The following is a 27,557-nucleotide window of genomic DNA, read 5'->3' on the forward strand; positions in this document are numbered from 1 at the left end:
TATATATACATATATACGTGTGTGTGTGTGTGTGTGTGTGTGTGTGTAAATGCAGAACGAGGGCCTGGCAGTGCTCAGCTAACTACTGAAAGAGATTTTACCCTGTGAGGACGTTGAAAGGGGTAGAGTGAGACTCTCACCTTTTGCCTCAACCTCCCAAGTAGCTGGTACTACAGGTGTGTGCCACCATGCCTGGATAATTTTTCAATTTTGTTTAGAGATGGGATCTTGCTCTGTTGCTTCCGTGTTGTTTGAATACCAAATGCTTTTCATATGTTCCTAGTGTCATATTTTTAAAAGGCAGTAGCTGTTTTCTTAAAAAACTGGGTAACTGAAGAGCTAGGTTCTAATCCAGATTGTGTAGATGAAATACTTGACATATGAGACAGGACAAGCCTGTTAGTTTCTCTGAGCCTCAGGTTTCTCCTCTGAGAAATGGGACCCTGTGAGGTTCCAGTGAGAAGAAGTCTGTGAGAGCGTGAGTGGACAGAAGCAGGAGTATTCTAGGTTACAGTCCTGGGCCATCTCTGGTACCTCTAAGGGGCTTACTGGATTTTTTAACTTTGTTACTCCTGTGATGAAAACCCTCAGTGGCCTCCCATTGCCTTTGAAATGAGTCTAAATCTAGATTAGTACACACAACCATTATGGTCTGGCTCTGCGAACTCTCCAAAACACCAGAAAGTGGGGTTCCTGTCCTGGACATAAAACCACGACTCTCTGACTTTGTGGTTTGGGTGGACATTTTTTGCTATAAGGCTTATGATTATCATTAAGGCCCCAAGTCACTGTTCCACCCTATGGATGACGCCCTGTCCCCACTCACCAAAGGGACAGATGGCTTCCAGGGCTCCAGGATAGATCAGCCTGGGCAGATAGCATTTCAGCCCTGGAGGTCTCTGCTGCCTTTCTGCCTACACCCCCAACCCCAAACACCCACAAATACGTACCTGGCCACCGTCAAGCCTTAGCAGGGCCCCTGTTGCAATCACCCTTCAGCCCCTGCAGCAGAGTGATGACTCAGCTGTCTTGGAGTTCTGTGTTTCCTGGCTCCCAGCCTTTTGCTTCCTCCTGCAGACATGCCACTGTCTCCATTAACCCGGTCCCTACCTTTCCAGACCCTTGAGAAAAGGAAGCTCCTGTGGTCAGTCCTCCCTTGTCCCTCAGCCCAACAGCCACATGTTGAACCCAGGATGACCACATGGGGGAGCTGGAGAGCAAGAAGACATATGCCTAAAAGGGCAGGAGTTGGGTGTAGGGGAATGAGCCCTTGCCTGAGGCCCTGGGCTCCCTAACATGCGTGAGAGACCTACCTGCCCAGCTCTCAGGAGGTGCAGAGTCTTGGGTCTCTTCTGAAAGCTTCAACACATGTTGATTGAACTGTGACTGGTAACAACAGTAGCTGACATTTGTTGAGGTATACCTCCAACTGTAATTGTGGATTTGTCTATTTCTCTTTACGGTTAATATGCCTGTATTTTGAAGCTCCATTATTAGGTGCATAAACTTTTTGTATTTTTGTTTTTATTTAACAGGCAGGGTCTCACTCTTTCACCCAGGCTGGAGTGTAGTGGTGCTTATTGTAACCTTGAACTCCTGGGTTCAAATGATCTTCTAGCCTCAGCCTCCCAAGTAGCTGGCACTACAAGTGTGTGCCACCATGCCTGGATAATTTTTGAATTTTTTTGTAGAGATGGGATCTTTCTTTGTTGCCCAGGCTGATCTTGAACCCCTGGCCTCAAGCGATTCTCCCACCTTGGCCTTCCAAAGTGCTGGAATTACAGGCATGAGCCACCACATGTGGCTACTTTTAGGGTTATTATGTCTTCTTAGCTAATTGATCTGTTTATCATTATGAAATGACCTTCTTCATCCCTGTTGACATTCTTTACTATGAAACCTACTTTGCCTGATATTAACATACTTACTGCAGCTTTCTTTTAATTACCGTTAGCATGGTATTCCCTAATCCACCCTTTCATTTTTAGGCTGCGTGTGTCTTTATATTTAAAGAGCATTTCTTATAGGCAGCAAATAGTTGGACCTTGTTTTTCTTTAAACCAACCTCCTCATCACTACCCTTTGAGTATTTAGATCATTTGCATTCAGTGTGATTATTGATATAACTAGATTTTAAGTCTATCTTCTTACTACTTTTTTTCCTTTTTTTCTTTTCTTTTTATTGAGACAGGGTCTCATTCAGCCATCCAGATTGGAGTGCAGTGACACGATCATGGTTCACTGCAGCCTCAGCTTCCTGGGCTCAGGTGATCCTCCACCTCAGCCTCCTGAGGAACTGGGACTACACATTCGCCATCATGCTTGGATAACTTTTTTGTATTTTTTGTAAAGATGGGGTTTTGCCAGTTGCCCAGGCTGGTCTCAAGTGATCAGGGGCTCAAGTGATCCTCCTGCCTCAGCCTCCCAAAGCGCTGGGATTATGGGCCTGAGCCACCACTCCCAGCCTGCTATTTGTTTTCTATGAGTATTCTATTTGTTCTTGCTTCCCTTATTCTTTTATTTCTTGACTTCTTTTGGATTAATTGAATAACTGTATGATTGCATTTTATCCCATTTGTTGCCTCAAGCTTTAACCCTTTGTTTTGTTATTTTAGTGACTGTCTTAGCATTTACAAAATGCTCCTTAATTTACGGGAGTACAACCCAGTAAACACACTGAAAGTTGAAAATATGTTAAGTCGAAAATGCATTTAACACACCTCGCTACCAAACATCATGGCTTACTCTAGCGTATCTTAAATGTGCTCAGAACACTTACATTTGCCTACAATTGGGCAAAATCATCTAACGCAAAACCTCTTTTACTACAAAGTGTAGGATAGCTCATGTAATTTATTGGATGCTGAACTAAATTATGGTTTCTATCAAATGTTTATCTCTCTAGCACCAACTTAAAGTTGAAAAATCATAAGTAGGACCGTTGTAAGGAGGGAACCATCCGTACATGGTTATTACAGTCTACCTGTCAAGTGATACTATGCCTCTTCATGTATAGTATAAAAACCTGGCCAGGCACAGTGACTCACACTTGTAATCCTAGCACTTTGGGAGGCTAAGGTAGGAAGATCACTTGAGCCCAGAAGTTCGAGACTAGCCTGGGGAACATAGCGAGACCCTGTCTCTATTTTATATAAAAAATAATTTAAAAAAAAAGAAAAACCTCATAATAGTATCCTTCCATTTCTCCTCTATGGACCTTTGTATCGTTCTTGCCCTGTATTTTGTTTTTATATATACTACAAGTCAGGGGTCCCAGCCCCCAGGGCCACACACATGGCCTTTTAGGAACCATGTCGGACAGCAGGAGGTGAGCAGCTGGAGAGCAAGCCAAGCTTCGTCTGTATTTCCAGCCACTCCCCATGGCTCGCATTACCGCCTGAGCTCTGCCTCCTGTCAGATCAACGGCAGCATTAGATTCTCAGAGGAGCCTGAATCCTATCGTGAACTGTGCATGCGAGGGATCTAGGTTGCCAGCTCCTTATGAGAATCTAATGGCTGATGCTCTGTCACTCAAATGGTATAGTATCACTTGACAGGTAGACTGTGATGAGCTGAAGATGTACAGATGGTTCCCTCCTTACAATGGTCCTCCCACCTGGCCCCACCTCTAACATGAGAGGTCACATTTCAACATGAGGTTTGGAGGGGACAGATATCCAAACATATCACGCTGGTTTTGAACAATTGATTATGAGGTGCCTTTTGTAGTTTTCTTTATGTTTCTTGTATTGGGTGTTCATCGAGTTTGTTGGATCTGTGGATTTATAGTTTTCATCAAAATTGGAAACATTGGGAGTATTATTATTTTCAATATTTTTATCCTCCCCCACCCTGAGGATACCACTTACATGTATATTAGACTGCTTGAATTTGTTCCACAGCGTACTTCTCTGTTCATTTAAAAAATTCTCTTGTCTTTCTGTGCTGCATTTGTTTTGTTTTGTTCTGAGATGGAGTCATGCTCTGTCACCCAGGCTGGAGTGCAATGGCACAATCTCGGCTCACTGCAACCTCTGTCTCCTGGGTTCAAGCAGTTCTCCTGCATCAGCCTCCCAAGTAGCTGGGATTACAGGCACCCGCCACCAGGCCCAGCTAATTTTTGTATTTTCAGTAGAGACAGGGTTTCACCATGTTGGCCAGGCTGGCGGTGAACTCCTGACCTCAGGTGATCCGCCCACCTCAGCCTTTCAAAGTGCTGGGATTACAGGTGTGAGCCACCGCACCTGGCCTGTGCTTCATTTTGGATCGTTGCTACTGCTGTGTCTTCAAGTTCACTAATCTTTTCTTCTGCAAAGTCTAATCTGCCATTAATCTCCATCTAGTATATTACCCATCAAAGGCATTGTAAATTTCATCTCTAGTAGTTTGATGTGGATGTTTTTTATATTTTCCATGACTCTATTTAACTTTTTGAATAAATAGCATATACTTATAGCTGTTAGTGTCTTTGCCTGGCGCTAATATCTGTGTCAGCTGTGGTCAGTAGTAGAGATAGGGTCTCTTGCTAAGTTGCCCAGGCTGGTCTCGAACTCCTGGCCTCAGGTGATCCTCCTATCTTAGGCTCCCAAAGTCCTTGGATTGTAAGCATGAGCACCCAGCCCTGTGGAACTATTCCTAAGTTTTGTTCTAGGACTTAGTTCAATTACTTAGAAGTGGTTCGATCCTTTTTAAGATTCTCTTTAAGATTTGTCAGGATGGGAACAGTGCTCAGTCCAAGGCTAATTCTTTCCCATCACTAAGGTAAGACTCAATCGCTTGAACCCAGGAGGCAGAGGTTGCAGTGAGCCGGGATTGCGCCATTGCACTCTACCCAGTGCCTCATAAATCATGAGGTTTTCTGGTATGGCTTATAGAACAGGCACTGTTCCTGCCCTGTGTGAGGGCAGACACTGTTACCTGTAATCCTTTTGGGTGGTCTTTCTGTAGCCTGAGTCTTTCTTCCATGCACACACTGATCGGTACCCAGGTGAATACTTCGGGGGCCTTCTGCAGTTCTGTCTCCCTGCCGCTGTCTCCATTCAGTTACTCTGTCCTGCGAACTCGGGCTGCCTTGGTCTCCCTAGACTCTGAGCAGCGTCTCCTCAGCTTCAGGGAGTTTTCCAGGCTCCAACTTAGTACCGCCTCTACATCACACCTGGAAATAAACTGGGAGTAAATCTACGGATCAACTCATTTGTTTCCTGTCTCTCAGGGATTGCTATTCCTCACCGCCTGATAGCCAGTATTTTACAAACCACAATTTCATAAGTTGTATCAAATTTTTTGGGATGTTTTAATCAGGAGGATATATCTGAATCCTATTACCTCATCTCTGCCAGGAGCAGAACTCCCCCAGGCACTGTTCTAATACTAATTCATATGAGTTCATTTAATACCCTGCCCGATGCATTAGGTAATTGCCTTGAGGGCAGGGATCCTATCTTCTGCCATTCAGTCTTCCTCATAATGCACCGGGCCTTGCACATAGTAGGTGCTCAAGAAGTCCTTCATTTCATTTGATTGTGAACTTGGATTTGTGCAGGGTTTTTGCACTCAGAATGCTGATTCTCCCACTTACTATGACCCTAGGAAAGTACATAACCTCTCTGAGCTATGACATGCGGACACCAGTGTGGTCGTTGTGGCAGCTGTATAAAAGTACCTATAAACTCCATGGAGCATGGGCCTTGTCTGCCTTGTTTACCAGTGTGTCCCAGCACCTACCACACATAGCAGGGTTCCCCCTGCCCCCACGGTGTCTGAGAGCCTTCAGCCTAGCAGGCTGCCTGCCCTCTGTAGACACATTATCCTCAAGATAGCTACGGATGTGGACCATGCCTGCTCTCATCGCCTTAAAATATGTTAACACTCCAAAATGGGATTTGTGTCGTCCCTGAGCACACAGTCACAAATCCACTGTGCCCGCCCTGGTACCCAGTCCTGAGGCTGCTGACAGCCCCTTTCTGCCACCCTGGGGCAAGTTTAGCACTCCCAGCTCTAAAGTCTGGCTTTCGATAGCTGAATAACTTTATGATCTAGCAATCAATTGTTACTGACAGTATCTTTTGTTATTCTCTGGCCACCAGAAATGAGAGGAGACTCACCACCTTTAGTTGACATGGCACGGATGTCAGAAAAGTCAGAAACTAGGGTCGCACATCTAATCTTTCCTGGTAGATGTGAGGGTGGGGAGTGGAATCACTGGACCCCACCCAGCCCCTCGGTCAGTATTTCCCTAGCTTCCAAACCCCAAATTTGGCACTGATTTATATTCTGACTCCTTCCCTTGATAAAGAATTAATGACTGCTCCCAGGGGATTCTAGAGGTACCAGATGCACACCAGCCAAGAGAAGGAGCCAGTCCCCTGCTCCCTCCACCTTCCCCTGACTAGGCCATCCCATCTGGGACAGCTTTCTCCATGACTCCTTCATAGATTCCCGCCACACTCTGGAAGCCAGAGTGCTGGCCAAAGCTGTCGGTGGTTCATCTGCACTGGACAGCGCCCTCACAGGAGCCTCCCCAAGGCCCATCTGACCAGCCCCAGGTGGGCCAGCCCATGCAAATGTATTTCTAATTAGGTGGAGTGGAAATGCTTCCCAAAAAGGAGGCACCTGAAGTCCTGGCCACAAGGAGGGGAGAGAGCTCTGGTGCATATTTCTCTAGAAATCCTTATACCCCGAGACATTTCTCTGGGCTCCTCCAGCCTGAGGTGACCCCTAGCTTGGCTAGGTCAGCTCTGAGGCGAGAGGCAGCAACACCCTCCTTGCTAGATGTAGCAGTGCAAGGGTTGTTCACGTCTCACACTGGTGACCACGCTGCCCGGGATGTCGGAGGATTGGCCCTGCCCGGAGAGGGGCACATGAGGGAGACAGCTGTTGATCAGAAACATCATTTGTCACTCTCTATTCTCACTAGGGAGGAAAATTAGAAGACAGAGCCCCTGAGCCTGACTCAGACCCTGACATGAGTTCTCGAGGGTGTGGACGACGCGGGTAACTCAACTGTCTTCAGTAGTTTCAGTGTCAAGGCCTATTGAAGCTGTTAGCCTGGCAGCCAATCAGAAGTGTGGTGTGGGTTAGCACGGCTGAGAAAGTGACTCTAGGGTGAGCCTAACCTAAATCATGTGCCACCACTCACCTCTTACAACAGGAAGTCATCTGGGGAGACATTCAGCTCTCTGCTGTACACAGCCATTGAATGCTGAAAAATGCTACCCTGGGGATGACTGGCAGCATCTTAAGATTTATCCCAGATAGGACATCTGGTTAAGGATGCTTCTCAGGGTCACATGGAAGGTGTGGGAGGTATGGTTGTTATGGGGAATATGTGTCAGGAAGTGGGGAGGACAGAGGAGGAGGAGGATTTTGACTTCAGAAGAGGGAATAACAAGAGCTAGGCCACGAGAGGGCAGGGTGGCTTCTGGCAATGTGCATCGAATTTTGTGCAGCTGTAACGAGGGCTGCTTGATTGCACCTGGAGATAGGTGTAAACTGTTGGCTGCGTGTGCACCGTGAAGGGTCTTGGAGGACCTGCTCAAGAGTTTGGAATAGGCGCTGGGAGTCGATGGAGAAAGGACAACAATTGTAATGGAGGGTTATGGGGGCTCTGGGTGTGAATCTGATTCTACCATTTACTTGCTTGGGCAAGTTTACTCTGAATTGAGATTTATTTGTATGCAAAATACCTTCCAGCAGGTTCTGAGGATTAAGTGAGATAATGAAATGTGTAACTTGCATTCAGTTACTTTAGTAGACCGTCGTATTCAATGTTGTTCTCACTAGACTGTACATTATTAGAAGCCAATGCCCTATTCATGCCCAAACTCAAACACCCGGACTAGTGCTTGCCTGAAGAAAGTGCTCAGTAAATATTTGTTAAATGAATGAATGAAAGAATAAGCCAGTAGAACTTGATACAGAGTCATTTTTCAATAATTTTTCATTTAAATCTGAATAGAAGTTGTTATGGTACCACAATCAGATGGATCTTCATCTCAGAAGGATAACTGTGGCAATGAGGAGGTGAGGGGTTTGGAGGAGGCAGAGATGGGAACAAGGGGAACTCTTGGAAGGCTTTGCACTAATCTCGGTTAATGACATTCATCAAGATAGGAAATACTTAAGGAGGAAGAGGAGGAGCAGGTAGAGGACAAGGCACGGAATAACAGACTCAATTTTGAGCCTGTTGAGAGTGAAACTTCAATAGGAAGGGCTGGGTACTCAGTGAGCTGTTACAGGTACCCACCTGGAGATACCGGAGAGAGAAAGAATTATAAGCCCTGAGTCTGTTAGGTGTGGTTGATACCATTGGCTTAGGTGAGACTTACCCCCCAGGGAGAGCAGGGGTACACAGCAGGAGAAGAGAAAGGAAGATAGGGCATAGGCGGATGGGGAAAGTGGTTCCTAACTTGTTTGTAATGGACTATAATTTAAGACATATGGTTATAATGAGAGTAATCACAGAGGTAAACCATGAGGCCGCAGAGTATAGAGTTCAAGGACTTGAGTTCTGGGGTCAGACGCAGTTGGATTGATATTTGGCTCCATCATTAACTAACAGTGTGGATATGTGCAAGTTACTTGCCATAACCTCCCTTTTCTTTCTGTAAAATATAGATAGTAACCGTAGCTTCCTCATAGGTTTGTTGTAGGGCTTAAATTAAATTATGAACAAATGATTAGTACAGTGCCTGCACATACTAGCTAACAGTGATTTCAAAATATGTCTCCGGGGTAGGGTGGCATCTACCCTGGTTTTCAACCTCTCTATATGCCAGTAAATCTGATCATAAGGTCATAAGGCCCTAAATCTGATCCCCACCCCTGCTACCCTTCAATTGGATAGACGGGAAACCTGACGTCCAAGGTTGCTCGATATATGTATATATCAAGCTGGAGTCGGAGCTGGGACTAGAATACAAGCTCCTGACTTCCAGGCCTGTATCACAGCTTTTCTGGTACATGCAGAACTACAGGGTGGATCTTACAAGAGGATCTGGCCACATGACAGGATTGTACTTGAGAAAGGAAAAAAGCTTAAAATGATGTCTTTCATCATCTGACGCTTTAACTTAGGAAAGTGGCCCATTCATCATTTCAATGGGGCTTTCTGAACCCCAGCATGGTGCCATGGATTTAGGGCTGTGGCTGCTATGCTTTAGATCCAGCCTCCTCTTCCTATGTCCAGGGACAAGAACAGCCAGTTCCCTCCTTTGTGCGATAAAGCCTCTTGTTCAGACTCTTCCATGCCCCCTCCCTCTTACCCTGGCCAAGCTATCACTGTTATTGATTATTCATAGGGAAGAGGTTCAGAGGTTCAGACAGGGCCATTAGATGCTGAAGGGAGTCCTGTCTTCCTTCCTTTGAGACCCTGAGGCTTCAGTCTGGATTTTTCCTCCTGGAGGCTGGCCAACTTTGGTATGTTATATATGATCTTTGTGTATTTCTTCTAGTCCTAAAGTCCCTGCCAGCACAGTCTCTGTTTTGCTGACTTCTTACACATGAAGAAACCTTTCTTCCAAACCTGGATTCATTGACAGCTGGGGTAGAGTAGGGGAAGAGACATTAACTAGAAATCAAGAGGCTTTTAAAGTAATGAGCTGTGATGAGCAAGTTACTTCCCTCAGTTTCCTTATCTATAAAATGGGCGTAGTACCTGCTCTTAAGGTAAAAGAAGAGTAGCCCAAGTGAAATAATGGATGTTAAAAGGGTTTGAAAAGCCCTATTCAGATGTCAGATTGTCATAATGTTTGGAATGGCAGAGAGCAGCACCCTAAAAGAACACGGCATCCCTGAGAACTTTCCTAACCAGGTCTGGCATCTGGGGTGTTGCTTATAAGGAGAGATTCATGCTGACTCCCGGGGTACCTTGGCTTGGTGTTTGAATAGGTTATTAGCTGTATTTGAAGACTGCACATTTTGAATGTCGTTGCCGTTGCATTGCAGGGCTTCCCCATGTGACTTTAAGGACACAGTGCAGCCACAGAGAATCTGGGGCCTGTTTTTTTCCCTAAGTATTGGATTCCCACTGAGCATGGAGGCTCTTTTTGTGAAGAAAAGCATGTTTCTTAGCTGGCTGGACAAAGCAGGTGGGCTGTTATTGATGGCCCACGGGTCACAGGAAACCACCTCTCTGAGGAAAACCCCCCAAAACAGCCTCTAAAATACCCATTTGAAAAAAAAGATTGCTCCAGATCCAGACAAAGCCAGAACCTACTTTCAACCCCCTTAATGTGAGATCTTCCCCTGCAAACACCCGGTAGCTCATTCCAGCCCCTGGCGCCGGCCGTCTCCCTCCCCTTCTCTGCCTGCCAGATGAGACAGCTACGGGTATTGACAGTTCTCCTGCACTGAGGGCGGCCAGCCGGCTGGGGTGCTGACTCTCAGCTCTCTTGTGTTTGCGCCTGCCAGGCACTCTCAGGGTTCCGGGAAGCAGACTGTGTGGGAGGATGAAGCCAAATTGGGCTGCAGTTTGAAACCTTCCTGAGCGCTGACGGATTTGGCTTAGGTAGGAGTGGGAGAAGGTTTCTCCTGAAGGTAGCCAGAGCTTAAGATGGAGTTGGCAGCTTGGTGTCTGGGGGCTGAGTCTAGTCCTCCACCAACCCTATGCTTCCCCAGGACTGGATTGTTTCAGAACTGTAGGAAAAGCTACACAGACATGGAGAGAGTCCTGATAATCCCTCTCAGCCACTGTCCAGGGTGCTCTGGGGTCCATACGGCATCAGACTCCATGAACATGGTAGCAAAGCCAGGCTCTGAAGCCTGTTTCCCCACTGGGACTCCAGCCACTGCTGTATTTAAAGATGGCAGCTGGGCACGGTGGCTCATACTTGTAATCCCAGCACTTTGGGAGGCTGAGGCGGGTAGATCACGAAGTCAGGAGATCGAGACCATCCTGGCCAACATGGTGAAATCCTGTCTCTACTTAAAATACAAAAATTAGCTGGGTGTAGTGGTACGCACCTGTCATCCCAGCTACTCACGAGGCTGAGGCAGGAAAATCGCTTGAACCTGAGAGGCAGAGGTTGCAGTGAGCTGAGATCACGCCACTGCACTCCAGCTTGGGCGACAGAAAAAGTCTCAAAAAAAAAAAAGATGAAAAAATGCCCCCCCAAGTAGCCACATTGCTGCTGAGGGTCTGTATATGACAGTGACTAGGAGTGTAGGAAGGCGCACACACCTGGGCTGAGTCCCAGCACACGAGTGCTACCTGTGTGACTCCAAGCCTCAGTTTTCTCATCTGTACACAGTCTCTGTCTCAAGGCTGTTGGAAAGAGTCAGTGATAAGAGTGCATGTAAATCACCTGCACATACAGTTGTTCACACAGCGATAGCTATAACTCCTATTGATCTATTGTGGGATTATTGTCTTAATTGCTTTGAAGGATTCAGCCCTAGGTGTTCCTTTGTCCAGTCAGATGGGAAATATAATTGAGCCCTCCTCAGCGTTAGAAGTGACAAGATCTGGCCAAGACCAGACTATCAGGAAGTTGCACAGATAACCTGGGCGGTGTCTGCAGGCTCCTGTGTATCCTGAGGGCCAAGTTCTATGGGTGGGAAGGCAGCTTGCTCTCCAGGTTGCCATAACTCTGCATCTGATTTCCATGTGCTTGTGGTGACCCTGCAGTTTCTCCTGGAATTTCCAACTTAAAATACTGCTGTTTCCCCAGGCAGGGCAGATATTGATTTTCTTCTTCTCTAGCCACTCCGATTGACCCCGCTCCCCAACCGAGCAAATGGGGGAGGCGGCGGGTGGGGATGAGGAAGTGGACTGGGGAGAAGGGAGGAGGGATGGGGGTGTTGCTCTTATAGCTAGCACCTTCTACAGATTCTACTCCCTGGAACCTGAGTCACCGGAGCTGATGAGAATGGGCTCCTTCCAGAAGCCAGTACATGATGAAGAAAGAACAGAGGGAATGTTCCCCCTTGGGTCCGTCCTGGTCCCTTCCTTCCCTGCATCCCTGATAGGACCTGCGGTTCCCTGAGTCCTCTTGCCACCGGGGGCGGGTGGCACCCAGGCGGGCCGGGGGGGGGGGGGGACAGTGACAGCCCAGCCGGCTTTGAGGAACCTTGCAGAGGAAGTGGCTTCAGAACTGCTGTGCGCGAGGGGCAGGAAAGGCGCGGGAGGCGGGGGAGGTGCGGAGATGGCGCTCTGCACGGCGGCGGCGGAAGGAGGGCGCTGGCGCCGGGGACACGAAACCGCATAGCCCGGGCGAGTCAGGGAGTGGGGCACGAGCCAGGCGCCCAGGGCTCTGCAGGCGCAGGCTGCGCGGGGACAGGAGCAGGTTACCCGGCCGCTCGCTCGCACCGGGTGAAGGAAACGCAGGCGGCCCGCCGGCTGTGCCTGGCCGGGTACCCGACCAGCTCCTGGCTCGGGGCTCAGGGCTCGGGGCAGAGCCCGGGGAGGGGCGCCCACCTCCCTCCGCCGCATCCTGAGCCCGGCCCCGTCTGATGCGCTGGCGGCCTCAGCCGGGAGCTCCGGGCTAGATGACCGTGGACAGCAGCATGAGCAGTGGGTACTGCAGCCTGGACGAGGAACTGGAAGACTGCTTCTTCACTGCTAAGACCACCTTTTTCAGAAATGCGCAGAGCAAACATCTTTCAAAGGTAAACATAATAATGGAATGTAGGAGCCTTTCGTGGGGGAGAATTACCTCTGTGGTCTAGAAGGGAAACCTTGCTCCCAGCAAAGGGACAAAGCCACATGTCAGGAAAGTGGCCAGGCACTTTCCTGGAGCCTTCAGGGACCTGCACTGTTCAGCTGGTCAGACCTCCTCTCAGCAGTTCCGTCCTCAGATCTCTTCAAAATGGCTCTCTGCCTGGCTGGTAGATTGGCTGCAGGTTCACCTGTGCCTGAGTGCGGGGTCTCACCCCGCAACCCCCTCCCCAAATCCTAGCTTAGAAGTTCCAGATGGAAACTGAATGGCACCCAGTCTCTCAGTAGGCTAAACATTCATCGGTTGATAAACATTCGTAAACACACATTCATCGGTAGAGACTTCCGTATTTGAAGTGGCCAGAACCACCTTAAGTCGTAATCCAGCAACTTTGCAGAAGTTCAGGGTGTTTATAGAAGCAAACTAAAACTTCTGGCCTAGGCTGCTGTCATGCTACCACTTTAACTTCCTGGGTCGCTTTGGGTAACCTAAAGGGGCTTGTATGTGTTTCCTGATGGCATGTGGCATTTGTGTTTCCTAAAGGTGTCCGCCTCTAGACACCCAGCAAGCCTGGGTTCCCTGGCCGCTCTCCCAGTTGGCTGCAGGCCTCGTGCCTGTCAGTTTCTTGGTGGGAGTGGAGGCAACGCTGAGTTTGTTTATTTGTTTTGCCACTTAAATGAGAGGGCTCCAAGCCAGGTCCTTAGAGAGCTTACCTAGAAGGGGCCGTTTATAGACAGAAGTGAGCTGTTACATTTCACAGGTGTGTGGCAGGCTCATCATTAATTCAACAGTGCTACACCAATTCAAATGAACCAAAAACTTCCCCAGGCCTGACTCTGGAGCCTCCATTGTTAATAATTCATCTTACCTGTAGGCCCTTGCCTTTCCTGGGTTCTGAAGTCAGGCAAATGCACTGGACCTTCCAATTGTGAGAAGAGGCCCAAGAACCAAAGGAGAGGTTGTGATGTTACGTTTGAAGGAATCAACTAAAATAGGCCCCTGTAACTAGCCCCTGTTTTCTGGGGCACCACTCATGAGGCTGGAGAGCAGGGGATGTTCTGGAGGGTAAGGGGCAAAGGGACAGCCGTCCTTTCCCTGGCTGCAGCTGGGGGCTCATGCAGAACACCGTGGCTGCAGAGGGGAGGTGTCCCACCCTCCTGTGGGGTTCTTGCCACATGGTACAAGTCCCCCCTCTTCCCCCACAGATACTCCAGGAAGCTAGGTATTTAGACCAGTGGTTCTCAACCTTAGCTACACACTGGACTCACAGGAAGCTTTAGAAAATACTGGTGATCCTGGTTCCCATGCCCAGAGTGTCTGATTTAATTGGTCTGGGGTACAGCCTGGGCATCAGGATTTTGAAAAGCTCCCCAGGTAATTCTGATAGACAGCTGAGGTTTTGAACTATGTCTCTAGATGTTTTGTTGCTGCCTGGGAAGGAAATGGTTCCTGTTTTTAAACCAAAGTTTAGCTGCTATGTTTGCTGCTCACTGCCAGCTAGGCTGCAAGCCCTTGGTTTCAGAGGGTGAGATTTTTGCATAATTAGGTGAGGAAGGGGCACTGCAAAAATGGGGTTTCTTTGACTTGGCAGTGGAAAAGATAGCTGTTTCTGATATTTCTTGGGAGAAATAGAAATATCCTACAAGAAAATACGCTGGAATGCGGTTGGTGCCGGGGGACGGCTTGCTCCATGGCCTAAACAGCCATCTCTCTCCCTTCCCTCCAATTCTCCTTCCTTGCCTGGCTCCACAAAACACACCTTTGGTTTGGTGCGCACAGAAACACTTCCTGTACTTCGTGTCTTGAATCCACCTCCTATCTTGGAGCCTCTGTGTATCTTCCTGCCTCATCTTGCCAGAGTCTGTGAGTCCTCAGAAGACAGGAATCCCTTCTAAGAAACTCCTTTTACTGAACCCCAGACAGGGCGAAAAGGGATAAATGCTTCGGGGTAGTGGGCACAGCCCCTCTTATCCTTACGGGAAGCATCTTGACTGGATATTCAGGACTGGGGTCGGGGACAGTGTTCCTCAGCACCAGGCTGGCCTTCAGCACAGAACTCTCCAGGGAGGAGCAGGGCTGGTGAGCAAGTGCAGGGTGGACCGAAGCGGGCGAGGCTGACTGAGCTGGGGAAGCATCCCCTAAAGGTTTCAGTCCTTCCTTCTTCTAGGTGTCTTTTACCTTCAATAACACTTTTCAACTCTCTCTTCTCCCTTGGATCACTCCTGGAAGGGATTTTAAAGAGCTCTGCCATATTCTGACCCCATTCTGACCTCTTAGAGTGCTTTATTTTTTTCTTCCCCAAAGAGAGATCATGTCTGAGCTCCTCAGAGAATTTCTTTTTCCTGTCTCCAAGGAAAGGAGTGTATGTGTTTCCCGGTCGCTGAGAGACTGAGGCCCTCATTTGGGAAGGGCTGAGCTTGCTTCTATAAATAGCCTTGTCAGAACCACCTGTGTGGCTGCTCAGTCTGCGCCTGGCTGGAACGGAGCTTCAGGGAAGGCTCGCTGCTGTGCGATGCCACCGCATGGGAGCTGTCGCTAGTCAGTCCCAGGAGTTCTGAGCCTCCCGTCCATTGCCCTTTGGAGAGAGGTTGGAGGGGTGGGGAAGCTCTCCTCATTTCCTAGGAAGGAGGTGCCTCAAGGTCAGGAGACAGCAAGGTGATGTGGGCGCCAGGCTGCGGGCCCTAGCTTGGTCTCTCCTTTAGGAAAATGGCAGTTTCCTGGGGCCACCTCCTTCCTTTGACTTGGTTTTGAGTCACATCACAGTTTCAGGAGGCTGAGGCGGTACTTTCCCACCTGGCCGGCACAATTAGGTCGTGTTTCTCCGGGTCATGCACGTCACGAATGGGGCTTGGGGGAGAGCCAGCCTGTGGGTTCGGGCAGTGCAGACGCAGAAGGTCTCAGTAAGCCCAGCATAGTTACCTCAATCTAAGGTGTTGGCTAGATGGGTAGGGGACTTATCAGGTTACAGGACAAGGTTTTGATGGACCCAGGGTTAGAACTTACTCTCTTGCCTCCTAGCCCAGAGAATTTTCTTCCTTGGTCCCATAAAAGACAGGGTTTGGTGATTTGTAGGACTGGTGAAGCCAGGCCAGGCCCTCTGTCCATCCCTGCCGTTTGTTCATTTTTTTCCTATCAGGGATCTGACCCTGGAAGTGGGACCAGCTTCCATTCCCATCAATTTCCCGAATGCCTACAGGTGGTGGCCATTTAGGGTTTTGACATCTGAGCAGGGACGTGGGCGCTCTGAGCTCTCTCTGCATGTTATTAAACAGGCTCTGGGACCCCAGGACTCTGGCACCAGCCCAGAGTATTGGGGTGAGTGTTCTGAGGACACATACAGCCTGCTGCTTGCAGAATGTCAGAGCACCTTGCTTTACAGAGGCCTAGAGAGGTGGAAGGAAGTCACCAGGCCACACATCTGGGTAGAGCCCGGGCTAACCCCTCCAGGACTCCTTGTCAAGTGCTCTTCTTCTTGGTCGTCTCCTACTCAGTAGGTGACCCAGGATAGGCTGTAGGCCTTGCCCTCTCGGTACCTTCTGCAAAATGCAACACTCGAACAACTTCAGGCTGGGTCAGGTCTTGAAAGGTTCTTCCCATCCCCCCATTCCTTAAGGCACACTAGCTAAGGGGACATCGACCCTACACTTGACACTAGCCGGGGGCCCTGTAATCTTACAACTTCATAATTTAAAAGTTCTTCTTGGTGTTTATCCTACAATTGAAATACGTTAATGGATAAACATCTGTCTTCCCACTGGAGACTCCTCCTCATGTGTGTTTTTCTCTGTGGATATGAAGAACAAAAGGTTGACTATATTTATAGTTAAATATTTTTATTTTTCTTTCTTTCTTTTTTTTTTTTTTTTTTACTGAGACAGAGTCTCGCTCTTGTTGCCCAGGCTGGAGTGTAATGGTGCAATCTTGGCTTACCACAACCTCTGCCTCCTGGGTTCAAGCAATTCTCTTGACTCAGCCTCCTGAGTAGCTGAGATGACAGGCACCCACCACCACACCCAGCTAATTTTTGTATTTTTTTAGTAGAGATGGGGTTTCACCATGTTAGCCAGGCTGTTCTTGAACTCCTGAGCTCAGGTGATCCCCCTGCCTTGGCCTTCTAAAGTGCTGGGATTACAGGTGTAAGCCACTACGCCCGGCCTATAGTTAAACGTTATACTTAAGTGCATACAGAACGCACTCCCATGTCTCCATCCACCTATGCCTTCTCGGGTCTACAGTGACACCATTAAATTCTTTTTCTTCAAGGAAGATGTAAGAGGAAGAGGGTCCTGGAGGTCAGATCCTGTTCCCTGCCTGTTCCCTTCCATCTCCTGCCTGGCCAGTGAGCTCCTCCTTGGAAGGGTCCCTGTGGTACTCTAGGGACCCCAGCCAACCCCACAGCCCTGGGACAAGTTGGAGAGGTCCCCATCTCTCTGTTAGCAGCAGGCACACCCAGGCCTCAGGCATGGCACCTGCCCCTCACCACCTTGGCATGAGAGAAAAGAATACTAGAAATAAGTTAGCTCCAAATTTGAGCAATAAAAATAAAACAAGAATCTTTGGAACCATTGGCCCATTTGACTGTTTTTCTGTGTGGTATCTCAAAGGCTTACCTGGCTCAAGACTAGTTCCAAAAGAGATTTCAGACTGGCACAGCCTCTGGATAGCCTCATTTAGAGATACCGTCCAAACTCCACACCAGTGGGATTCACTGCCCGCTGCCTCCTCTGGCCCTTCCCAGTATCATCAGCCCTATAAGATCAGAACTCACATCTCCTTCAGGTCCAACACCAAGTACTTGGTTACAAAAGCTGGTACCGACTAAATGCTGCTTGGGTTGAACTGCTGCATCTTCTCTCTTGCATCCTGTACAGTCAGGTTCGACTAACTTGAAACAAATAACCCCTGCTTTTCAGTCATTGAATGTAATCAGAGGTTTATTTCCCCCTTCACTTAAAGTTAGATTGGCAGGTGGGGATCAGGATAACACATGGGAGGCTTGCGGGCCAGGCCCAGAAATGGTGCGTGTTTCTTGCACCCACAGGTCATTGGCTGGAACTCAGTCATGTGGCCACACCTAACCACAGGGGAGGTTGGGAAGTGAAGTACAGCTGTGAGCCCTGACAGAAAAGGAAGCAGGTTGTGGTGAGCGTTTAGCTGTCTCTGCCACGCATGCCTCCTGCCACCTTCTCTGTGCCAGGTACCTGGGAAGCTCTGCTCATCCCTGCTTGGGGAAGGACATGACCTCTGCTTCTTTGACCTTGTACCTCTCTCTCATCTGTCACTGAGGATATTCTGTTCTTGGGATTGGGTCCTGTCTCCCCCATCTAAACTGGAAACCCTTTCAGGACGGATGCTTTTCCTCACTCAGCCCTTCTCTGGTTTCTCTGCAGCATCTGAAACCTCCAGTGTTGCACCAAGGCGGCCTCAGCCGCCTGCACCAGAATTACTCTTTGAGAATGGAGTTTCAGGGGCCCTACTCCAGAGCTACTGCCTCCTGAATCTTTGGAGATGGGGCCCTGGAGTCTGCTTTTCTAATACTCTTCCCAGGTGATTCTCATATATACTGCAATCTAGGAACCACCTGTTTAGGAAATATTTGGTAATTGACTGCTTACCTCAATTGGAATGCAAGATGAGAATGTGTCACAGATTCCTGAAAGGTTCCTAGGCTGGAAACTGAAGTCTAGAGAGGGAAGAGGATTCATCCCCAGTCATACAGCTCAGGAGCGACAGATCCGAGGAGTCAGGCCCCCTGGGTCCTGCTTGAGCTTTCTCTGCTAGTCTTATCATGACATGCTGAACTCTTATTTCAAGGCTGTTTGGGTGACAGGCCCTTGAGATCTTGATGGCACATGATGTAAGGGAAGACAGCACTAATTGTAAATGAAGTTCTGTCTTCTCATCCAGCTCAAGCCACTAAGAGGCTATGGCCAAGTCACTTCAACCATCACACTGAGGTACTTCATCCCGTCCTTCTCAGCAAGCACCCTTGTCGTGTGAGCTTGGCCTTATCTTCCCCACTGAGAGTCCCTTGCCTCTTTGCATGAGAACAGACCCTTTTTACTAGTTTCTCATGGACCCAATAGGGATTCTAGATATTGGCTCCCAAGTTCTCTAAACCATAAGGACTTGAGGGGTCAGAAAGACGACTTCCTTCAGGAACACCAGGAACTCACCCAAGACATCCTCGTTCACACGCCGATTAGTCCAGGCTTCCCTCACTCGCTGTTCCGCTTCCTCTCCTCCTGCCCTCCCTTCTTTCTTCACAAGTTTAGACGATTTATCCAGAATTAGCTTTTCCCTATAAAGCAATTTCAGTTATAGTTTGGGACACGTAATATCCAGCCACCCAAGCAGTTTAGGGAGAAAAGAAGAAAGATTTTATGCCAGTATCAAACCCTGAATCCCAGGTCTTACTGTACACTGTCAGATCAGGCTCTGGATCCAACTCCCAGCCTAGGAGTTTGAAGGGGTCCTAGCCCGGGGACCTGAATTCTCTTCTCTTCTCTTAACTTGCCAGGTAACCCACACCTATGTACCTTCTGGCTCTGGGAGCTCCCTGGGTGGGGAACCCAGACCTGTCCTGCAGGTGGTCCTTAGTTTCTTCTTCATGGTTCAGTCTACCCCAAAGAGCCTGGGGTGGGGATCCAGAGCTAGCCTGGCATATTCCACAGAGATAAGCGGATGAGTGTCACAAATCAGGAGCACTTGATTTCAGGGCCAGGAGGAAGGAAAGAGCTGCGGTGACAGATGGCTTCAGGCTTGAATTGCCGAGCCTGAGGCTTCTGTTCACAGAAGGCGTCTGTCCTGGGGGCTCATCTCCTCTCTTCTCCCACAGCACCCAGCTTTAGCTAATCACTCACCAGCCTGCATCCCTTGCCCCACCTCTCTTCCTAGCTCTAGAATAGTGTTTTCTACAGCCTCCTGGAGGTCTCAGATACCTAAAATTTAGTATGTCCAGAACTAACTCATTTCCTTTGCCCATAACTGATTTCTCTCTCTGTCTCTGCCCCACCCCTCCTAGTCCCCCACCTTCAATACCTCAGGGGTCTTCTATTATGTCTGTCCCCACGGTGCTACAGAGGTCAGGCCTCTCCTCTCCATCTCCGCCCCACTGTGTTGGGTGCTCATGGCCTCTCACTGAGTTGCTCCAGTAAGTCAGTTACCCTTCAGTTTCCAACCTGTGTTTTCCCCCTCTGTGTATCCTGCCTACAACTGTCGGGGGCTTATTTTTCCCATATCCCAAAGTTTTCCAGAGTGAAGCCCATACTTGATTCTTCTTCTTTAGGACAGCATCCAAACTCTGCAGCACCGGCCCCAATCAGAATGTTGTGTTTTTAACTTTCTTATAGCCCTGAGCACCACAAGTAGGGGACATAAAGATGGATGAGACGGGGTCTCTGCACTTAAAGGCCTTAGGGCCCCCAGCCATGTTGTGTAACAGACCCTAGTTGCTCCCCTTCCCCATCCATGAAGTGTTTGGGTGGGAGTCCTGAGCAGGGAGACATCCTAGTGGAAGATGCTCTCAGCATCTGCCTTGCAGCCACCTGGCCTTCATCATGACATGGCAGCAGCTCCTGAGACAGGGAGGATGGAGGGGCTGACTCCTAGAGTCAAAGGGTTTGAACAGGAATTGCCCATGAGGGGCTGGGGACAGGCTGCCAGCAGATGCAGTGACAGAGCTGCACCACCGCTGAGGGGGATGGAGGGGATTCACCTCCCTTCTGAAAAGCAGAGCCTCCTGGAGCTGGAGGAGATGGTTAGGGGTTATCACAGCCATTCATATATCTGTTCCCAAGCAGGACTGCACGTAACCCATGACAGGAGGGGGAGAAAGGTGTGTTCATTACCACCATCCTCCTCCAACCCATGTACCAGTCCCCCTTGTCCAGGGCACTATACCATGTGATTCAGGCTGGTTGGACCCCTGCTAAGTTAGGGTACCATCCTAGGCAAGAAAAGCAGGGAGGGAGGCAGCAGAGTGCTCATGGCTGACAGATGTCACTGGCGGAATTTCTGCTGCCATCAAGCCAAAAGGTTGACACATTCTATGAGGTAACACGTGAAAGGGGGTGAGCCGAGGGCAAGGTTGCCAGCCCCCACGCTTGTCCAGCTCCAAAGCACATGCTTTTCCCACCACACACACGGCTGGGGGAGAGTCCAGCTTTGAAAGGCTCCCAGTAAGCTCCAGTCTCACCCCTCTCAAGCTCTGATGTCCTGCCGTAGGAAGCTGTTTTTCTCATTCAGTCAGTTTCCTGATGCTGAAATTCAGGCCATTTTTTCCTGTTCTAGTCTGGGGAAATCTGGGTTACTGTACTTTGTTACCATAATCATCTCATCAGCCTCCAATTCACAAACCCCTCATTATCCTCCTCATCTCCAGGCTCTCCCCACTTGCTGAGTGGTGGTCAGCTGTTCCCCTACTTTGCTGTGGATGACATGCAGGGCACTCTGCAGGGCACTTGCTTTGCAGTGGGGAGGATGAAGCAAGTCTTCTCACCCCAGAACTGAAGCTCCACTGTCCCATCTGTTGGCCGGAGCACAGTGAAGAAACACTTGGCACCTAGAATACCGACACTCACACTTAGCTGGGAAGGTGTGGGTTCAGGAAGAGAATGTGGGAGCTGGTGGAGCCGGGATGTTAGAGGCCTTTCCAGTTGTAGCTCGGATGCCCTCTTCTCTCTGCTCCCCAAACACCTGGCCTCTCTTTCTCTCCTCGCTGTAATTTTCTGGACCAGGGACCATAGCTGTTCATTACTGTGTCCCCTGGCACGTGGTAGGTGCTTAATGTGGGTTTGAAGCTTCTTTCCCAGGGGACATATGAGCAAGCATTTTGGGACAAGGTTTGTGAAAGTTGATCTCACGACTCTTTTAAAGGGAAGCTTGCTAAGATTCTGGATGTGGAATAAATGGATTTTTCCACTTACCAAGAAATGAAAAATCCCTCTGAGTGAGCAGAAAATGCAAGGAGAACTTTTCAAACCTAGAACAGCCCCCTCCACCCCAGCTGTGATTGTTCAGCTGTTTGCCCTGGAGGATGGGGGTAGGCAGGGCTGGGTCACTAAGCAACCAAGCCCTGGCACCTGCTGACAGGAGTCAGTCTGGGTGTTCCTCAAGTGGGGCCTCAGAGAGGGGTGGGCAGAGGGGGCCATGGGAGGAGCGGGGGAGCCTGCTCTGACAGATTCCCTCTGTCTGCCTTTCAGCCTGGAGGAATGGCAGGTTGGGGAGGAAGAAACCAATAAATCTTTTGTTTATTTTACTCTCCCAATTTAATACTGAGTGGGCAAAAGGTCCTGGTTTGGCAGTGCCATTGGTCTGGGCACCCATAGTCAGTGGATGGAGCAGGCAGGAGCAGGCTGTGCTGGAGCCCCGGGCCTCAGGGGAGCCTGTCCCTGGGCCTGGGAACCCACGCCCAGCCTTCACGCTGTGTGACCTTGGGGAACCACCACTCTAGGCCTCACCTTTCACCTCTGTAAGACCGGAAGACCTGCCTTGCCAGTGGAGAGTAAGTGATAAACATCCAATTGTGAGAACCCATGCTGGAGGAGATGGTTAGGGGTTAGGGTTACCAACTCTGGGGCTGGGGATAATAAAGGCCATTTTGAGAAACACAGGTGCTGGAGGTAGGGCTCATGACTGGGGTGTATGGAGGTATAAGGCTGTGTTCACAGAAAAGGGCAGGTGCAGGGCCTGCTGGGAAATGGCTGGAATGTGTCATAGTAATGGCCGGTGCTTGGGTCTTGATATGTGTCGGGTACTGTCCTAGGTGCTTGATAGGTAAACACTCAATTTAATCCTCACAACTATACGAGGTAGGTACATTATTGTTGCCACTTAAGAGGAAACTGAAAGGGTCAAATAATGTGCCCAGGATCACATAGTAGTAAGTGCCAGATCCAGGAGTTGGACCCAAGTAGTCTAATGCCAGGGCTCCTGACCACTAAGCTGTAGCTCTTTCCAGAATTCTCCAAGTAGCCGAAGCCCAGCAGTGGGGCCAAAAGATGCCCACAAGTGCAGCCTCGTGACAGCTCTACCATCTTGGAGTCACTGAAGATAGCACCCTTTGCCAGGCCATTTAGGGGACAGAGGAGATCAAATGTCCCTGCCCCTGGGCCTTTATGGCACAGTGGGTGAATATACACGTTAAAAGACGCAGAGCTAGTTAATAACTAAGTGGACACGTTTTAATATCACATATTAATCCCTGAGCTCCTGGGTGCCAAGACTGCCAGCCTGAGGTGGGGTTAACAGGGCAGGTAGCATGTGAGGAGAAGACTCGTGTAGCCTGATGAAGAGGCACCCCTGCCCCCAAAGCAGCAGGTGGAGGAAAGCCAGGAATGGCTGCACTTCTCCAGTGGGCACCACAGGCTGATGTCCCGGCTGCTGGTGCAAGTCTCAAGCTGCCCCTCCCCTCCTAGCAAGCATGGGCAGTGTGGGTATGCGCGGTGCTGGGTACTGACTCACCTCCGGAGACCACTCAGCTCCCACACACCACCTCTGAATGATCCAAATCATTTATGGGGCTGAATGCCCTCTCCTTCAGGGAGCTCCAGCTGGAGCTGGAGCCAGGACCTGCGGGCAGAGAGAGCTCCCACAGTCATCTGGAGCCCTGTGCAGGCTGCAGGCAGAACCTATGAGCTAGACTCCTAAAGCCACTCCTCTGGAGGCCTAGAGATCCTGCTGACTTTCCCTCTGTGGCTCTCAGAGCATCTGGAACTCTACATAAAGCTGAGGAACCCTCTTTTCAAAGCATTCTTGTGCAGGGAAGTCCACTATGTGAGGACAAGGGCATGATTTGGAGGTGGGGATGGATAGTTCTGATGGTTAGCCAATACGTGGCTCCTACCTTGTGGGCAGCAAGAGTGTGCCATGACTCTATGGGCATATCCATCTCTCTAGATGCATGAGGCTGGAAGGCCAGATGTCGACCTGACCTGACCTTGCCGTGACAGGGTAGTGGGAGAACATCTGGAGAAGGCTGGGAAGTCCCCACTACCTGAATCTCCTGTAGGAGCCAAGGCAGAGTTTCCCCTTAGCCCTCTGAAGGTTTGCTGCAAATCACTGGCATGAGGCAAATTGATGAGTGGGCAAAACGGTATACAAATTTATTTAACGTGTATTTGCGAGAGCCTTTCGAATGAAGACCCAACCCCCATGGAGTACAGAAGCTCATACACATCCTGAGGTTACAGAAAGAATGTGGGCTTAGAGCACAGCCCCAAATAGGTTATGGTTGGTAAATCAGGTTTTAGTGGCAACACAGGTTTTGGGAGGGGAAGAAGAGGAGGCTTGGCTAGCCAAGGTGGTCTTGTTACGTAGATGAAACTTCACAGGCAGCAACCCTCAGAGAGATGACATAGTAAATGTTTCTTTCAGATCTTTAAAGATGTCAGACTCCATTAATCTCTCCTAGATCTGGACAAGGGAAGAAGGCCTGGCTGCATTAAAGGAGATTCTCAACAGATGCAAATTTCCCCCACAAAGGACAGCTCTGTAGGGCCGCCTCAGTCTGCTGGCCCTGTGGCAGCCATCTCAAATTCTGTCAAAGTAATATATTTTGGGGTCACCTGTTTTTATTTCTTTCACTCCTCATGACTCAATTTGCTCTAGAATCTGGGTAGGTGGACCAGTTCATCTTGAGGCCCCTTCCTGATCTCGAGCACAGGCTTCTGTGCCCCCGACCTTTCTGGGCAGTCCCCTGGGATGTTCTGAGCAGGCATGCCCGCTACGCCTGCAGCAGCTCCTCTGAGCTGGGCTGGGCTGTCCAGGTCATTTTTCATGTTCATTTTGCACCCTAGGAGAGTGGCCTAGTCCTAGGAATAGAGCCTGGTTTTGGAGGGCTTGGCATGACAGAGGCCCATTTGCTTAGATGTGGGATTGACTCCTTGCTTGGAATATAGAAAGTAAGGGAAGCTCCCAACTTTATGGGAACCAGATTAAACCAGCCAGTGACATGGCCTCCAGGTTTCCCCTGCCCTTTTTATTTTTTACTGTGGTAAAACACACATAACATAAAATTTACCATTCTTTTTTTTTCCCCCGAGATAGAGTCTTACTCTGTCACCCAGGCTGGAGTGCTGTGGTGCGATCTTGGCTCACTGCAACCTCTGCGTCCCAGGTTCAAGCAGTTCTCCTGCCTCAGCATCCCAAGTGGCAGGGACGACAGGCAAGACCCAGCATGCCCAGCTAATTGTTTTTGTTTTGTTTTGTTTTGTTTTTTTTTAGTAGAGACAGGGTTTCACCATGTTGGCCAGGCTGGTCTTGAACTCTGGGCATCAAGAGATTCGCCTGCCTCGACTTCCCTAAGTTCGAGGATTACAAGCGTGAGCCACTGCACCTAGCCAAAAGATCCCATTCTTAAGTGTATATACTGCAGTGGCATTAAGTATAACTTCACAATGTTGTGCAACCATCACCACCGTCCATTTCCAGAACTTTCGTTTTCCCCAACTGAAACTCTTTACCAATTAAGCAGTAACTCCCCATTTTCCCCTGCCCTACCCCTGGCAACCACCATTCTATTTTCTGTCTCTATTAATTTGACTATTCTAGGAACCTCATACTGTATGATTCATATATAGAATCATATAGTACGAATCCTTCTGTGACCGGCTTAATGTTTTCAAGGCTCATCTATGTTATAGCATGTGTCAGAATTTCCTTCCTTTTCAAGGCTGAATGATACTCCATTTTATGGATAAAACACACTTTTTCTCTATTCATCCATCAGTGGACATTTGGGTTGCTTCCACCTTTTTGGCTATTGTGAATCAAGCCGCTGTGAACCTGGTTGTTCAAATACTGGTTTTCTGACATTTGAGTCCTCGCTCTCACATCTTCTGGGTATATGCCCGGAAGTGTAATTGCTGGATCCCATGGTAATCCTGTTTAATTTTCGAGGATTACCATACCATTTTCCACAGTGACTGCATTATTTTCCAGTCCCACCAGCAATGCACAGGGTGGCGGTTTCCCCACATCCATGCCAATGCGTGTCATTTTGTTGTTTATTGTTTTTATTAATATGCATCCTGACATGAAATGGTATCTCATTGTGGCTTTGATTGGCATTTCCCTAATGATGCGTGATATGGAGCTTTTTTATGTACTTATAGATTATGTATAGATCTTCTTTGGAGAAATGTCTGTTCATGTCCATTGTCTCATTTTTTAATCAGGTTTTTTTTGGTTGTATTATAGTAGTTCTTTATATATTCTGTATATCAATCCCTTATGACATATATCATTTGCAAAGGAATACTCTCTAAATTGGCCTGAAAGAACTGAAAGAGCTTAAGAGAGAATTGGCCTGGGATGGGGTATTGGGACCCACTCACTCACCTACCGACCGTCCATCCTTAATTCACTCCACAGTACTGTGGTTCAGGGTGCTTGGGGAAATACAAAGATGGAAAAGGTGCAGTCACTGACTTTGATGTGCTCATAGTCTAATGAGAGAGACAGGTTTGTACCACTAACACTAATGTACAGAGGGTCAAAGCAATGCTGGAATAATTGAGCATATGCTGATATTGCTAGAAAATCCACGAATTCTAGATAAAAGCGGGTATCCCAAAAGACACTGTCAGTTCCAGGGGCAGGAGGCCAATTCTGTCAGATGTAGAGAAGGACTTCTCAGGCCGGACGGTCAGATGCAGGGCTCAGGGAGATTGAAAGGAGGCTGACCCTTGAGGCTGGGGGAGGGGACAGGGACCTAGGCGGAAGTCCAAGGAGAAAAACGCACCTGAAGAAAGACCTTCTAGAAACTCTTGAGGGCATAAGGTGTCCCAAGAAAAAATTCCTGTGGCCATCTCAGAAGAATGAGTGTCACCGTATTCTGTCTGGATTCAAACTTTAGACCTCTGAGGTGAGAAGAAGGGCTTCATGAAGACCCAGAGCAGGAGAGAACAGAAATGGAAAGGATTTGGGTCATTCATTCTCAGAAGCAGAGGGCAGAATTCTCATCTGATGTTGAGCAGTCTCAGAAGTAAATAGGTCCATGGACTAGCAACCCTGCAAGACCTTTGTATAATCCTGGAAGCTTTTAATTACCTCGTATTTATTTTGGGGTTTGGGGTGCGTGTGTGTTACTACTTCTTTGTGTTTTCTTCAATACATGAAGCAAATGTTTAATGAGCCCCTATTTTGTGCCTGACACTGTTCTGGGACCTGCCTCAGTGAACAAGCCAGAGGCCTGCCTTGAGGGAGCAGAAACAGCCAACACAATTGTGTCCTAGGTCAAAGTTGTGCCCTGGCCTTGGAGTGGCTGATGGGATGTCAGAAAAACCTCCAGAATCAAGTACATGGGTGCAACTTTACAGAGGACAGAAGAGCACACAGTGCCCCTGGGATGCGGCAGAGAGGAAGGGAGTCTAGAGTCTACACCTGGGGCTAGGGTTGCCCAGGACTGTCCTGGTTTTAGCATTGAAAGCCGTGCATCCCAAGGAAACCCTCAGCCCAGCACACTGGGACAGTCAGTAGCCCTACCTAGGACTGAACAGCTGGAAAGCATGGCCAACTTCTCCATGAGGCACAGCAGGCATAGTGCCAGGGCCCCACAAGACTTTAGAGGCCCATAAAAATGTTTAATTTCTTAAAATCATGAGGACAAAATGAACATTTAGGTTGAAAAAAGTGTTTTAATATGGGATATTGATATATTTGTCTTTATATCACTGCAAGCATAGAATATAATTTTCAGTGGTTTTCTTTTTCTTTTTTTTAAATGGAGGAAGGGGCCCTTGGCTCCGAAGTGCTTAGGACCCATGAAAGTCATAATGTGGCCTTGGCTGAAGGGCCTATCAGGGGTCAGGGTCCCATATGGGGCCCCCACTGGCCAAGCTTTGGTCAAATGACTACTGAAGATGATGATAGTGATGATGGTGATGATGATCTGGATGA

General features: G+C 48.8%; 1 protein-coding gene across 3 annotated transcripts in view; it reads left to right on the forward strand.

The window, feature by feature from the left end:
• The window catches only part of RASSF5 (Ras association domain family member 5), an 81,016-nt gene that overhangs the window by 36,355 nt on the left and 17,104 nt on the right, over positions 1-27,557 (forward strand). Inside the window, exon 1 of one of the 3 annotated variants that reach the window (XM_012459298.3) lies at positions 12,089-12,606. The exons of the other annotated variants lie outside the window; for them this stretch is intronic. Coding sequence (XP_012314721.1) covers positions 12,487-12,606 — 120 coding nt within the window. The 5' untranslated portion in view covers positions 12,089-12,486. Of the gene's footprint in view, positions 1-12,088; positions 12,607-27,557 lie in introns of those variants that run through there. 3 annotated transcript variants of the gene reach the window in all.

The sequence above is a fragment of the Aotus nancymaae genome, unplaced genomic scaffold (assembly GCF_030222135.1).
Source record: "Aotus nancymaae isolate 86718 unplaced genomic scaffold, 86718_ANA_hifiasm-v0.15.2.pri h1tg000039l, whole genome shotgun sequence".
Classification (NCBI taxonomy): domain Eukaryota; kingdom Metazoa; phylum Chordata; class Mammalia; order Primates; family Aotidae; genus Aotus; species Aotus nancymaae.